The following is a 16,799-nucleotide window of genomic DNA, read 5'->3' as shown; positions in this document are numbered from 1 at the left end:
CTAAGCTACGAGCAATTTTTTATATATTTATAACTAAGATAATAAAGGGTAAATTACGAATAAAAATCTTTAAAAAGCTTATCAATTAAATTAATAAGCTAACGAAAACCTAATTAAATAAGGGAATTAATAAATAAAAAGTCGGATATTTCTATATTATAATTTAGTATATACTAAAAATAAAAATAACCCTATATTAAGTACTTAAAAATTACAAAATACTCTACTTAAGGCTAAAATCTAGCTTTAATATTAAAATAAGAATACTATACTAAACCTACCTCTAGGTATATAACGGCCCTTATTAATAATATTAAGTTAATTAAACGTATAAAAAAAAAGTTAAATACGGTAATTACTAATAAAGAGGCCTAAATTCGTTAAATAGGTTAAGATTTAACTCGCAAATAGGGTAATAAAAGAAGTAATACTATATTTATAAAAAAAAAATATTAGTTAAGTAACTACTTTAAAAAAGAACGTACTAAATCGTATAAATAATGTAAAAAGTTAAGAGTAGTAAATAATAAAACTAGCCCTCGTTAGTTTAATTAATTTTTTATTATATATAAAGGCAGATCCGGGGGTATAGAACCTAGTAATAATAGTTAAAATAGTAGCTTAAAATATCCGCCCCTTATAAAAGATTTAAAAAATAAAGAAAATCTTACTCCTTATACTAACGAATTAAATTATAACGAAATTAATAAGGTTGACTACTCTTTTTTTACCCCGTTAGTTTCTAAAAAATATATAAAGCTAAATAAATAAAAAGTAGTAAAAGCTCTTAATAAGTAAGCTTTTATTTACGGATAATAAAAAAAGGCCCCTTAAATAACGGATATAAAAATAGCTAAAAAGACGAATTTAATAAGGCCGAAGCCTATTCTCTTAATACTTAAAAAAGAAAATAAGATACTAAGTAAATTCAGGGGTAGCTAGAGGGGTCCTATTTATATTACTTAGATTATTTAAATACTAAGCTCGTATAAGTATTCTATATAAATAAAAAGTACGGCCTAAATAATTTCTATAAGATTATCCTAAATACTAAGGTATTGTAATAGTTAATAAAAAGAAAAGGGTAATTCTAAGTATTATAAGAAATCGCGCTAATAATATTTAATACGTTAATAGTAGGTATTACGAGGATTAGCTTTAGTTTAGGTAAGGAAATCGTTACCCTAAGTATAATAAAAATAGAGACGTACTTTAGAATAATAACTTTTTATATTTTACTTATTAATACCCTATTTCTCTTATATTTAAAAAATATAAATCGACTAAGTATTATATTTAATAATATAAAGAATAGAATCTTTAGTAATAAGTATTTTAAAATAATTAAATAATAATAGGGGTATACGTTTATAAGGCTTACTAATAATACGAAATTAATTAATTATTTAATAAAAAGTAAACTTAGATAGCTATATTAAAATTCGGGTACTCATTAGGTATAAGGTTATATAACCTCTTAAAATAATTAAATAATAATAATATTAAAATAGGGGCGCTAGAGTAGTTAATAAAAGTATATTATTAATACTAAATAAATACGTAGAGCCCACGTAGATTTAAATTTAAATTACGTAATAAGCTTAACTTTAACTAGGAAATCGTTATTAATATTTTCTATTTAAATAGTCGGCTAATACTATATATAATTAACATAGCTATATCTTTTTAAATAAAGTAATTCTTCTAAGATTTATAAGTAAAAATAGTATAAGTAGCCCTACGAAAAAGCTAAATTAATATATACTAAGGACCGCTAGATAATATTAAAACTAACGCTAATATTAGCTTTAAGTTAGTAAAATTTAAAGAAAATATAACGGCCTATAGTATATAGCTAAAAGTCGTACCCGTTAAAGTATACTATAGTATTAAAAAGGTAAAAAGGGTATATTAATAATTAAAAAGAGCGTTTAAAATTATTAAAAAGGAAAATCCCGATTCTATTAATAACGAATACTTCTAAATAGTACTTAAATACTATAATAATATTATAGGGCCTAACGGGCTTATATTAACGCTATTAACATTTAAAATATATTTAAAAACGACCTTAGCTTTATTATTATTACTAAATATAAGCTAACGAGCCCGAGTAATTAAAAAAATAATATAAATACTACGTAAAATAAGTATAAAAAAGTAAGTTAATAAAGTAATTACTATACGTAATAAGCCTAATATAAGGAGTAATTTAGATATATTACTAAATTTAAATATATAAATATAGTACGAAATTACTTAATAATAGGCTAGGCTATACAAATTAATTTTTATTAACGAGCGATTTTATATAGTTACGAGGGATCGTAACTAGCCCTTTAAAGTATTAATTATAGTAATTAAACTATATTATACGGATCCTAATAAAGTAATTTTTAACTTATAAAAAGAAAAAGAACTAAAGGAAACTATATAATAGTCTTTTTCCGGCTTTATAAGTACAAAAGATCGACCTTAACGGGATTACGCTTTTAAAAAAAATTATATAATATAGTATACTTTTTAATTATATAATATACGTAATATATTCTAAGTACGCGCTTAACGTAATATAGTAATTTTAATATAAAAACCGCTATTTAATTCGGGATAAGTAAGCTACCCTTTTTATTACATAGCGGCGCTAGCTAAAAAAGTTAATAGTAGAGGTCGGCTATAATAATTAACTATAATAATTAGCTATAATAATTAAAAGCGGCCTTCCTTAACTATAGAGGTTCTAAACTTTAATAACGACGTAGAGGTTTTTAAAAAAAGGGCTAAATAGGCTAATATTTATTACTTAGAGCTCATAAAGATCTTTTTTATCCTTATCGTTTTTAATATTGCCTAAAGCTACTCTCTATTTAAACTAAATAAATTTACTAAATAAATTTACTAAATAAATTTACTAAATAAATTTACTAAATAAATTTACTAAATAAATTTACTAAATAAATTTACTAAATAAATTTACTAAATAAATTTACTAAATAAATTTACTAAATAAATTTACTAAATAAATTTACTAAATAAATCTACTAAATAAACCTATTAATATATAAACCACTACCTCGACGAGAACTTATATAAAAGAATAGATTATACTAAACCTAGCTACCTACGCGGGCTAGTACTAAGAGGTCCTATACGTATTAAAGTAAATAAAGCTCGCCCTATAAGCGGCTAGAACTTAGGAGGACTATAATAAAAGGTTAGGAGCTATTAATAAAAAGGAGATAATAATCGAGTTAGTTAATTACTATTTTAGTTAGTAGTTAGGTATAGAGCGTATCATACTTAGTTTTCTTTAATACGTAATATACGGTACGGCCCCGGCGGATTGCTCTATTGGGGGGCTAAGGGAAACTATATAACTTATAGTAGAGGCTTAAAAGATTATCTTTAATAAAATCGTTATAATAATATTAATAAATAACAAGAAAAAAGAAATTACTAAAAAGGTACTAATACTACTAGCGAGACGTTATAGAAAACTATAATAGTAAGCTTTAATATAATAATTTATTATTAGTAACGAGGTAATTAATACTTTTTATATAATTAAAAAAAAGCCGATTTTAAGCTAGTAATTAAACTACGTTAAAAAAGTATAATTATAACTATTAAAAAGCTATATAAGGGATTAAATCTTATTAAAATAAATACTTTTTATAATCGAGGGGTCTATTAATTTATCCTTTATAACCTAAAGAAATATATAAACCTCTATATATTTAAATTATAAATAGTTTGTAAAATTAAAAAGAAAAGAATACCCTAGCTATATAAAAAATCTAAATACGTAATTTAGGAATACGGTAACGTTAAAAAGGCGATATTATTTATATAATCGCTTACTATATAGCGCTATAACTAACGATTAATAATAATACTAATAATATTACTATAGAAAAAGGGATACGAGATTTAGAGCCGTAATATTACCTAGGCTTATACCTAATTAGCTATAGGGCTTATAAAAGAAATCCTAGCCTATTTACTAAAAGAAATAGTTAATAAGTACTTAAAAAGTACGATTATTAAAATACTTAAGCTACTATATAGGCTCGTAAAATTGGGTACTTATTAGTAAGCTACTTATTACGACTTTTATATTAATTAATTATTAATAGTTATATTTACGTACGACCCGTACTTACTAGTTTTTAAGTACGAAAGTAACTAATTTAGGATTATTAAAATATAAACTAATAATATATTAAGTTTATTTAATATTAACTTAATAAACAAAGAGGATAAGGAGCTTTAAAAAGCGGACTTCGTAATAAAACTAAAAGAGGTCTTTATAATAAATACCCCCCTAATATTTAATAATAAGATTTTTATTATTAAAAAAGAAACCGTTATTTTTTAATAAAAGGGGTAGGGTAAAAAGATTAATTTTATTAATCTAAACGTAACTAATATTAAAAAGTAATATAAAACTAAGCTCGCGCGAGGGGTATATATTATGAGTATATATTAGCCCGAAATAACCTCTAACTATATTAAAGTAATATAAGCTATAAATTTAACTAAATAAGACGTCGAAGTATTTAATAAGTAGCTTAAGTAGTAATAAACAAATCTCGATCGAGGCCTCGTTTACTACTTAATTAACTTAGTAACTAATAAGCTTTACGTTTTTATTAATAAGTTATTTATAAATAACGATAACTTTATTTTATAATTAAAATATATTATTATCTTAATTAATAAGAGTATAAGTAAAAGCGAATTTATTATATACGGTAATATAATTTACTACTTATTAACTAAAAGTAAGTAGGTAACGAGAAGTATATTAGCGTTAGAGGTTTATAATATAATTAATAATATTAACCTCTTTTATATAATTTTAACGACGCTAAAAAAAATTACTAATTAACTTAGCTTTTTACTTATCTTAATAATTATTTATACTAATTCTTATTCGCTATACGAATACCTCGTTAAATTAAGGATAATAATAAAAAAGAGGTTTATAATTAATATTATAACCCTTAAGTAATCGTATAAAAGGCACGAAATACTTAAGACTTATTAAATTAATAATAATAATAACCTCGCTAACGTTTTTATAAAAATAAGATTTAATAAGGGGTTAGAGTAATTCGTAAGTAATAAAAAAGTTAATATATAAATAAAAAAATAAGTTATATAAAAAGAATAAAAAAAAAAGGAAAAACAAAAACGACTTAATAAACGGGCCCGAGGTCGAATTATACCTCTAACTATAATAATTAAATTAATAAAAAAAAAAGTTAATATCGAATTAAAAATTTAATTCGATCGTAATATATAACTAACTACGTAAGGGCTAATTAGGGGCCCTATTTATAATTATTATAACTAGCCTAACTTATAGTTAGAACCTCCTTTTTATACCTACTACGTAAATATTTATATAATTTAATTAATCTCTTCGTTAACTTACGGTTTAAACTAACTACCCTATAATAGGGATACTAATAAAATCTCTTATAATAACTTCGACTTTTAGCTAACATTTCGAACGACATAATAATAAAAACCACGCATTATCACATCTTTAAACCTTCTCAAAGTAAACCATTTAAATTTATAATAAATTGGAATTTGAAACGCCACGATGAACTATTAAAAGCTATAAATTAAGGAGAAGTTAAAGGTCCATAGCCTCTTTGACTGAAGGAGTTGTTTGACAAGAAACAGTCTCATACAAACTGTCTTCTTTGAGAATAGAAAACACAAAAAACATAGCTTCTAGGCTCTTTAGGCCTTGGTGTATGCCTGCAGCCAGAAGCCAAGGAAAGCATAACCTCCAGCACAGCGGACGTTCGAGTTGTTGGGGATCATGTAGACGTATCCGCCCTGGTTCGGGCAGTATCCGAAGCCATAGACCACAGGGTTTCCAGTAGGAGAGCCGCTCGATTGGCAGTTGCCATAGTACGCACCGTCAGAGCGACCGGTGTACGAGCAAGTGATGGGGTAGTTTCCGGTGCCCTGCAAGTCGCTGTAAACCTTGTCGTTGGCCGTGGCAGGGTCGGGCTGGTAGTAGTCCACGAGGACCTTGTCCGGGCTGTTCAAGTTGCGCATCTGTCCGGCCTTGTCGACGTAGAATGGTGTGGCAACGGACGCGTCGCGGACGAGGCGGAGCGCGCCTTGGCCATCGACCGTCACATACAGGCTCCGATCACCGGAACCCTGCAGGACGAATGCCGTGGGTGTGGCCGTAGGCGTGAAGGCAGCCTCGACGGTGGTCGTGACAGTAATGGTGGTGACCGGGGTAGCCAGCGTGGTTGTTGTGGCGGTGATGCCGTCACAGGAGCAGGCAGACGAGTAGCGCGCCGTGGGAACGAGTGTTCCGATGGTGTTCTTGCAACCCGTTTCAGCGTAGGCCGGCATGCTGCTTGGGCGGTTCTGCGCGGGTGTGCAGACCGGGGCAGCAGCGGTGGTGGTCAAGGCCTGGCGAGCCTCGATCTCGTCGCGCTTCATCTTCTTGAGCCCAGGATAGGCATTGGCCAAGGTGGTGGTGTACGATACGACGGTGGCCGTCTGGGTTGCGGTTGAAGTGCAAGGAGTCTCAGTGACCTGCATCCATGATGAACAGTCTGCCGATGCCGAAGCTGGGCCGGGCTTGGAACCGAGAAGCGCACGGAAGCAGTTGTCACGGTTGCAGCCGGCTTGACGTGCGAAGAGTTCGTCCGCAGGGGTGGCGGCAGCACGTTGTGCGATGATGCCGCCGACGAGGGCAGTGATGATGGAGGACTTCATCGTAGCGGAAGTTAAGAACCTGAGGTGAGAGGATTTTGATTTTCTTTTCAAAGTATTGTATGACTGCAAGCTGTGTAGAGTGATAGGCGAAGGTGAAAGTTGCTTCAGTCGAGGTGATGAGTGAGTAAGAAACATATTCTGTTCGAGTTTGATCAGTGGTTTATATACATGATAGCTCTGTGTATGCCTTCATGCTTCAAGCTCTTGAGTCTGTCTAGACCGCAATTTTGCTCAGACTGGGCTAGAAGCATCGCAGCTGAAATTCGTATAGTTCAGCAAGCCCCAATGCTTCACTAGATTTTACTCTAAGCTTCGGACGAGACCGAAGCGGAGTTTCTTCTCCACGAGACTCATGCCCAGAATGCTCCATGATCCACCATGTCTTGACGGTACCGTGGGCTTGGATCCGAAAGCTGAATGGCATAGTTCAGCAAGCATTCCCATCTCCCTGCATTCCCTTTCAAGAGATGCTTGTTTCTACTTCGGGACGTCCATCTCCATACGACTCCGAAGTGAGACAAAATCCTTCGGCTTAACAATACCAATTTCAAGTAAGCTCAAATCGTACCTTGTCAGGCCATGCGTTTTTCTGGCCCTATTTTCGGGGTGCTTGCTGCATTGCGACGTTGTCAACTAGGATATAACAGTCCAGAACGGTCATTTCAAGCTATCGTCTGGCCGCTACTGCGGGTGCAGCCGTACGGGAGCCAACACCTAGGCCTGAACGGTGCGCTGCCACCCGCTCACATGGTCAAATTAGCTAGCTTACTCCGACGTACTTTTCACGTTGGTTTGCTAATAGTTAATATGGGATCACTGTTTAACTCCATCGTTTTGCATTACTAGAGGATTGCCGCAGTATATATAGACGCTACCCTACCCTCGAATTCCGTACTATTTAACCTTAACCCTTTTCTTACCTATCTTTTCCTCTATTCTACCCTCTCCCTTATTAAAAAATCGCTAGAATCGTAGTTTTAGTAACTTATTAATAAGCTAGTATTATTATTTAGAAATAGGTAACCTACTCTTATATATAAGCGCCGGAAGTCTTATTATTACAAAGTTAGTAATAAATATACTAGAGTATTTAAAAGAGCTTTTTAATAGATTTTTAATACTATTTAAAATAATTATCCTCGAGCTATAAGAAGAAGCTAAGGTACTATATTAATACGGCCCTATTTATCTTATTAGTACTAATAATACCCTTTTTAATATAGGATATATTAGTAATATTCTATAGCTACGTTACTATATTTTATAAATCGTACTTAATATTAATAAGGCTTTTAGTATTATTTACTAAGTCTTTTATTAAAGTTATTATCGTAAAGTTAGTTTAGTTATTAATATCTTAATAAGTATTTTAACTTAACTTAGAAGCTCTTATAGCTCTTAAAAATAGGTTTTTAAAGAACTTATAATTAGACTTTTTATTTATTATAAGTAAAGCTATTATAGTTAAAACTATAGCGCTATTTATAGACCTTAATAATAAGTAGTTAGTAATATAGTTATTTTTCTTTTATAATAAGCTTAAAAAAGTATCTTAATTTAAGTACTAGGTAGGTATTATATTATTTTATTAAAACTATATTCTTATACTTATAACTTAAAAAGAATTAACTTTTTTTAATAATAAGGTACTTAGGTTAATATAGGATATTCACTAGTTTATAAACTAGTGTGACCAGCCCCGAACGATCTTAAGATAGGAAACGTCTTCCCCACTAGCTAAAAATACCCCTACCTTAACCCCATTAACCATGTTGGGACCCCTGGCATTCCTTAAAAAGAAGAATTCTCCGATGCTGCGGTGAACGTAGCCGACTTTCGATTCTTAGAGGCTAGGAACCCGATCCCCTCCGAGAGCCTGGATCAAGGTCTAGAAGGCCTATTTTGTAGGGGAAAAAAAAAAAAAGGAACGTATACTTTTTATACTAGGCTCATCTAAGGATGTTATACCTGCGGCTAGGACGGTGTTTACTCTTTTTAGCAGTGAATAAGTTATCTCCTTCTACTTAAAAATATTTAAAAAGTTTTTATCGTAAAGTCACTATAGGGGTATTAATATATATAAAGACAACAGTTATTTATTAGAAATAGGAAATAAGTATAAAGCTCGCTTTAATATAAAGAGTATAAGTAAAATAGGCCTCGGTAATTATATAACCGAGGTTATATAACGTATAATAAAGCTATAAATAGTTAAAGCTATTACGATATACCCCCTTAAATAAATATACGTTTAAAAAAAGCGTACCTAATTACTTATATTATTATAAAAAGGTTTATTAAAAGCGGAAAATTAAATATTATTATATAAGAATCTATTTATAAAAAGAATTATAAAATAAATTAGTTTATATATAGAGTTATAAGCGAGGGGTAAATTATCCGTAAATTAACCTCTATATTCGTTATTATAAATAATTTTAAAACTATATTATTAATAAAAAGTATAACTGAGGGATAGCTTTTTATTAACTAAATAATCGACTTACGGGCTAAGGGTAGTAAATATATAAATTTCTTATTATTACTTATAATATTAACTTTCCTTCTCTTTTTAACTTATATTTATATTATTGCTATATATATATACCTTTACTTTTTACTTTTATACCTACGTTCTTATATATACGTATTATTAAAAAAGGATTTTTATTAACGGTATTATTTTTATTTAAATATTATTAAAACGATTAATTAGAAACTACGCTTATATTATTATAATATAAAAGGTTAAGAAGTATAAATATAAAGCTACGGCTTTAAAAAAGAGCAATAGCTCTCTTAGTTCCCCCTACGAGCTTAAAATAAGTAAATAATATTCTCTTATTTTATATTTTAATTATAATACGACCTCGTTTATTTAATATTAATTTAATTACTTTATTAAATAAGTAGTAGCTTTATAACTAAATAAGTTACTTAAGAAGGTAATAAAGGTAAAGAGGGTTTATAACCCCCTCCCTTACTCTCTCTTAAAAGTTAAAAAGAAGTCCTTATTTCTTAAGAGGATAATATAAATAAAGAGGGTTTATAGCCCCCTCCCTCGCCTCTTTTTAAATAAAAAGGAAAAAAAAAAGATTTTTTTTAAAGAAATTAGAAAAATAAAATAAGTTTATAATCCCCTCTTTTACCTCTTTTTAAAAAGTATAAAGTAATTAACTATATAGTGGTTTTTTTCTAGCTTTATAGGTATAAAAATCGACCTTAACGGGATTACGCTTTTAAAGGAAATTATATAATATAGTATACTTTTTAATTATATAATACGCATAATATATCCTAAGTATGCGCTTAACGTAATATAATAATTTCGATACGAAAACCGCTATTTAATTCGGGATAAGTAAGCTGCCCTCTTTAGCTATTTATTAATAATAAGCTAAGCGATATACTTACGTAGTAGCGCTAGTTAAAAAGGTCGATAGTAGAGGTCGGCTATAATAATTAGCTATAATAGTTAGTTATAATAGTTAGAGGCGGCCTTCTTTAACTATAAAGGTTCTAAACTTTAATAATAATATAGAGGTTTTTTAAAAAAAGGCTAAATAGGCTAATATTTATTACTCTTTAAAGCTCATAAAGATTCTTTTTATCCTTATTGTTTTTAATATTACCTAAAGCTACTCTCTATTTAAACTAAATAAATCTACTAAATAAATCTACTAAATAAATCTATTAAACAAATCTACTAAATAAATCTACTAAATAAATTTATTAAATAAACTTATTAATAAATAAACTACTACTTAGATAACTAGTTAAATAACTAGTTAAGAAGTTAGCTAGTTAAAATATTACTTTAATAAGAACTTATTCTATTAAAAATACCCGTCGATAAGTCTACCCCTCTCGGGCTAGGCGCCCTCTTTAGCTAGCTCAATACTATAGCTATTATAACTAACGTAAATATACCTAAAAATTAGTAAAGTACTTTTTAATAATACGGAATTTAGCTAGGTAATAGTATAAACGCTATAAATAGCTAGGCTAATACGGATATTAAGATCCGGTATATTAATACTAACTTAGTTATAATAATTATAATAAACGGGCTAGAGGTATATAGGGTTAGGGTAATAAGCCGGCGCCTTAAATAGCTCTTACGGGACCCCCCGGGTAATAATAATACTTATATAAAAAAATAAATTATACTAAACTTAACTACTGACGCGGGCTAGTATTAAGAGGTCTTATATATATTAAAATAAGTAAAGCTTGCCTTATAAGTAGCTAAAAATAGTAAAAGGTTAAGAGCTATTTTTAATAAAAAGGAGATAATAGTCGAGTTAGTTAACTACTATTTTAGTTAGTAGTTAGGTATAGAGCGTATTATACTTAGTTTTCCTTAATATATAATATATAGTACGGCCCCGGTAGATTGCTCTGTCGGGGGGAAGTAATTAACTATATATATAATACTTTTTTAACTATTATTATTTATAGAATTAATTTTTAATAACGGACTTTTTTAATACTATTTTTAATATTAAAGTTTAATACGAGCTAGTACTTTTACCTCTCCTATTTAATTATAAATACCTTAGGTATATTAAGAGCGCCCTTAATAACCGTTCGGATAGTATATACTTCTTAAGTTTATATATTAATAATAAATATTAACGCTACTAAACTTATAAAAAGTTAAGTTATACCCCTATTCTTAAAGAGTATATATAGTTCTTAAGTATAAAGTTCTTATATTTTAAGTAAGAGGTAATAAAAAAGTTAGTAATAATTATAGCTATTAATATAAAACTACTTATATTTTATAAAATAAGTTCTAAGCTATCCTCGTTCTATTTATTACTTATAATCCGATATATAGACCCTAATTTACGTAATAGTAGTATTATATAAAGCCCTTAAATATAATAGTTTTTTAAATAAGAAAAAGGATAAGGGGGTTTATATAAATAAGGCCCTAATAAAAGAGGCATTTATAAGCGCTCTTTTTATATTAAAAGCGTCGTTAAAAGAACTTATTAAAGACGTAACGGTATCAGCTACTTTATTTATAAAAGTAAATAATATTTAAATTAGAATTAATACTCTTATTAGTTTATATATCCCTCTAAACATATAGCTTATATTAAAATCCTTTTTAAATAAATATATACTTACTTTCTTAAGTAAATAGCCTCTTTTTAAATAACTTAACGGGGTTATTAAAATAACTTTATACCCCTTAACTATAAGCTACGTTTTTTAATTAAACACCGGGCCCCCTAGGCCGTTTTATTACTTTTTAAACGTCCTTTTATTTAATATAATTATTGTTTATATATTTCTTATATTTAAAAATAACATAAAGTACTTAAACTTCGCTCTAAAAAGGTTCTTTATAAAACTATCGGCTAGTATTTTATTTATTAATATATAAACTATTTAAAATAAGCTTTTTAAATACTCTTATTATAATTATATATTCTAAATATTAATATAATATAAATAAGTTAAGATATATTCCCCTTTTTTTATTATAAATCTAATTATCTAACGATTATTATAATATACTTTTTATATATTATTAAGCTTAAATAAGATATCCTTAAAAAGGCGTTTAAAAGCGAGTATCTCCTTAGCTATATATTCTAAGCTTAGTAGTTCGGCCTTTATAATTAACGTAATTACTATATTTTAACGAGCTACTTTTTATTAAATAAAGCTATTAAAAAGGGAGATTATAAAACCTTATAAAGATTTTTAGGTCTTTTTATTATTTATAAACGAAGCGTTATTTACGATTAATAATACCTAGCTATTTTCTAAGATCCTAAAGTATATTACTAAGTATTATATATAAAAAAAGTATTATATAGTAGTTTTTTTCTAGCTTTATAGGCGCAAAAGATCGACTTTAACGAGATTACGCTTTTAAAGGAAATTATATAATATAGTATACTTTTTAACTATATAATACGCGCAATATACCCTAAGCACGCGCTTAATATAATATAATAATTTTAATACGAAAACCGCTATATAATTCGGGATAAGTAAGGCGGCGGTGCCGGTTAAAAAGGTTAATAATAGAGGTCGGCCGTAATAGTTAGCTATAATAGTCGGCCGTAATAGTTAGAGGCAGCCCTTAACTGCAGAGGTTTTAAACTTTAATAATAACGTAAAGGTTTTTTAAAAAAGGGCTAAATAGGCTAATATCTACTACTCTTTAGAGCTCGTAAAGATTCTTTTTATCCTTATTGCTTCTAATATTGCCCAAAGCTCTATTTAAACTAAATAAATTTACTAAATAAATCTATTAAATAAACCTATTAATATATAAACTATTACCTAAATAGCTAGTTAAATAACTAGTTAAGAGGTTAGCTAGTTAAAATACTACTTCGACGAGAACCTACTCTAAAAATACTTATTAATAAGTCTACCCCTCTTAGGCTAAGTACCCTCTTTAGCTAACTTAACGCTATAACTATCATAACTAATATAAGTATACCTAAGGATTAGTAAAATACTTTTTAATAATATAGAATTTAACTAAGTAATAATACGAACGCTATAAATAGCCGGGCTAATACGGATATTAAGATTTAGTATATTAATACTAACTTAAAAATTATATTTTATAAAACTAAAAATCCCTTTAATATAGGCTATATTATAAATATAAAAAAATATATAAGGGGCCCCCTAACTTTTAATAAAAAGGAGTATATAATATAGGATTTAGCTACTTACGTAAGCTAGTATTAAGAGGTTTTATATACGTTAAAATAAGTATAGCTCGCCCTCTAAATAGCTAGAACTTAGAGGACTACGGGGGAAGGTCGGGAGCTATTAATAAAAAGAAAATAACGGTCGAGTCGGTTAACTACTATTTTAATTAGTAATTAGGTATAGAGCGCAATATACTTAGTTTTCCTTAATACGTAATATATAGTACGGCCCCGGCGGATTGCTCCGTTAGGGGGAAAAAAAGTATTATATAACCTAATTTATAATAAAATAATATTAATAAAACGGGTTTATTAAGAACTAAGAGAGTAAAGTATATATAAAAACGACGTTAAACTAAATTATAATCGCTATATATAATATTAATCCGACCTTTTTTTTTAAAAAAACTTAGTCTTATTTAAAGATATAATCCTTAAGTTCTTTTTAATTAGGATTATTAATAATAGGGTTATAAGAGTAATAAAATTAGTAAAATCGAACCTCTTAGCTACTTTTTTAAAATATTAATTATAAGCTAAGTAAATTTTTTTATTTAGTTAATTACGAACGACATTTATCTTAAGATATTACGAGACTAGTCCCTAGTTTTTTATTTTATACTTCTTTTTAAACCCCTTAGTTACTTAACTAGCCTTATAAACGTAGTTTTTATAATAAAAAATAAGAATATTATTTATATAAAAGAGGACTAGGACCTTTTTAATAAAATTTTAAAATAAGTACGGGTCCTCGTTTATAAATAAAAGACCTAGATTTTTAAAAATTAATATTAGCTCTTTATATTATAATAATAGAGCGTTATGGGCGCTATATAAGGCCCGCTCGAGTTCGACGTATATTCTTAGCTTATAAAAGCCGTTTAAAAGTTTATAAATAATAGGGGGGTCGCTTAGCTTTTTAATTAAGTTTAAAAAGGCGTTTATAATATTATACTAATAAATTTCTAATTCGAATTAGGTAGTAATAGCTATAGCTACCCTAAACGTCTTAGTAATTAGTATTACTACGTAAGTTTTTTTTAAAAAGTATCGTTTTTAAAAGTCCCCCCTAACGTAGATTCTTATTTTATAGTAATCGAGATAATTATTACTATTTAGTTTATAATTAAATACTTATTTAAGGGGTATTAGTTTAAAAGTAACCGATACCTTATTAACTACTTTTTAAATATTTTTTTCTTTTAGTTTTCAAATTTCTAATTATACTACTTCTATAAATTAACTTCTTAAAAGTTCTAGTATTTTAAAAATATCTTTTTATTTCCCTAGAGGGGTAATTAATTAATTTACGTAGATTTAGTTAGATTAGATTATAGTTAGTAAAACGTACTTTATTTTACTAATTATAATATAAACGTAATAATATAGCGTCTAATACCCCTAAGTTACTTTATTAACTACTCTTTATTAATTAAGTATATATATATTAAAAAAGGAGTCTTAGTTTCTTTTTATTTAAATATAAAAAGAGTATTACCCGAGTTACTCTCGTTAACTCGGGTTTTAAATAAATACTTTTAATAATTAATTTTTTAATTTCTAGTTTTATTTAATATACCCGTCCTCTTTTTAACTATATATACTAATTATATTAAAATTATTAACTAAGTTATTTATTACTCTTATTTTTTAATATAAGCTCGCTTATTAAAGGGGTTTATTAAGATTTAATTAGGTAAAAAGATTTTCTTTATAAAAGCTCTAAGAAGTCTCTACTTCTATTTATACGTATATTATATTTTTAATTTTTTTAATAAGAGGATCGACTTCCTTTAAAGCCTCGCTCATAACTTTAATTAACTAAATGAGGTTTATATTTAACTCCGGATTTTTAAAATTTAAAATTAGTTCGGGAGTAAGTAATTATTTATTTTATTTATTTAAAAACGAACTAGGCTTTTTTATAAGTTTATTTATTTTTTATAAAACGAGTATAAGTAATAATAGCTACTCTTTATTATTAATTAATACGGCCTCTTTTTTATTTACGATTTTAAATAATTAAAGTTTAAGTTCGATTACTATAAGTAGTTATTAGATTTTATTTACTACGGTCCTTAATTTAAGTAAATAAATTACGGTTTTAATATTATTTTTTAAATAAAAAACTATTTTATTAAACGTTATATTTTAGGTAATAATAATTCTTAAAAATAAGGGGATTTAAATTTTATATCAGTTATGGGCGCTCGGTACGTAATTTACGAAGTACTTAATATATCCCCTCTACTCTATTTTAAAACTTCTTTTATTAATTCTTTTTTTATAGTCCTTTTTAAAAAAGTACGCTCTATAGCCGTATATATACGTTTATTTTTAATAAAAACGTAGATTATGGGCGAGCTTTAGTATATTTATTAGTTATTATTACTTAAAGTAATAAGTAAATTAAACCTTTTTAGTTTAAATTAGGAATAGCTAGTTAGTACGTTACTTAGGGCTAATATTATATAAAAAGGCTATAGCTAATATAGTTTTTATTTAAAGTTCGTTTAATAAGCTAGTTATTAATATTATACTAATTACTTTATTAATAATTTCTTAGCTAGCTCGTTCCCTTCCTCCGTTCGGTTTTTTTATATATAGAGGAGTAGTTTTTAAGTTTATTTTTAATTTACGTACTTATATTTAAAAATAATTTTTATTATTAATTATAATTACTATACGTTTTACGTTTTATTAGACTTTATAAATAGCTATGCCCTTTTATATACGTACTTATTATTTAAAAAAGTATAAGACCTTAAATACTATATTATAGGTTTTTATAATTCGTAAGAAGACGAAGATCCTACTTAAATACTCGTTTGTAATTAGTATTAGCTACTTATTTGTTTTGGTATTCTACTTTTACTAGCTACTCGGGCGATTCTTAATATCGGTTATACGGTATTAATATACGGTATTAGTAGATACTCATACTATCTCGCTAGACTATTTTTTTAGATTTTCTAACTTTTTAACTTTCCCTCTTGCAAAGTTCACAACCACGGATTAGTATTAGCTACTTATTTTATTTATAAACTAATAAATAGTTAAAGAGGTCCTATAAGATCTTATAATAGGGTTAAGTTACTCTTTATTTTAAAGTATATTATAAAATAACTTATTTTATATAAGTAGTTATATAGTATTAGTATTTTAAATAGCTTAGTTTTTTAATCCTTATTTCTTAAATAACTAAGACGAGCTTTTTAAGTACTATTAGCGCGAGATATTTAAATTTAAAGTACTAAAGCTAGGCTATATCCGATTTATTATTCCTTAATTAGTATAAAAAACGTAGGTACTAAGCGCTATACATTAAAATTATATTAACGAATAAAA

General features: G+C 27.4%; 1 protein-coding gene across 1 annotated transcript; it reads right to left on the bottom strand.

The window, feature by feature from the left end:
- Positions 1-5,757: 5,757 nt before the first annotated feature.
- Positions 5,758-6,759, bottom strand: CLUP02_06307 (uncharacterized protein; the record flags this gene model as incomplete). Its single annotated transcript, XM_049285307.1, has 1 exon — positions 5,758-6,759. One exon carries the CDS (start codon positions 6,757-6,759, stop codon positions 5,758-5,760), a length of 1,002 nt encoding a protein of 333 aa, XP_049142450.1.
- Between the last annotated feature and the right edge of the window lie 10,040 nt (positions 6,760-16,799).

The sequence above is a fragment of the Colletotrichum lupini genome, chromosome 3 (genome assembly GCF_023278565.1).
Source record: "Colletotrichum lupini chromosome 3, complete sequence".
NCBI classification, from domain to species: Eukaryota; Fungi; Ascomycota; class Sordariomycetes; order Glomerellales; family Glomerellaceae; genus Colletotrichum; species Colletotrichum lupini.
The sequence above is the reverse complement of the archived record's forward strand: the minus strand, read 5'-3'. Positions and strand labels throughout refer to the sequence as shown.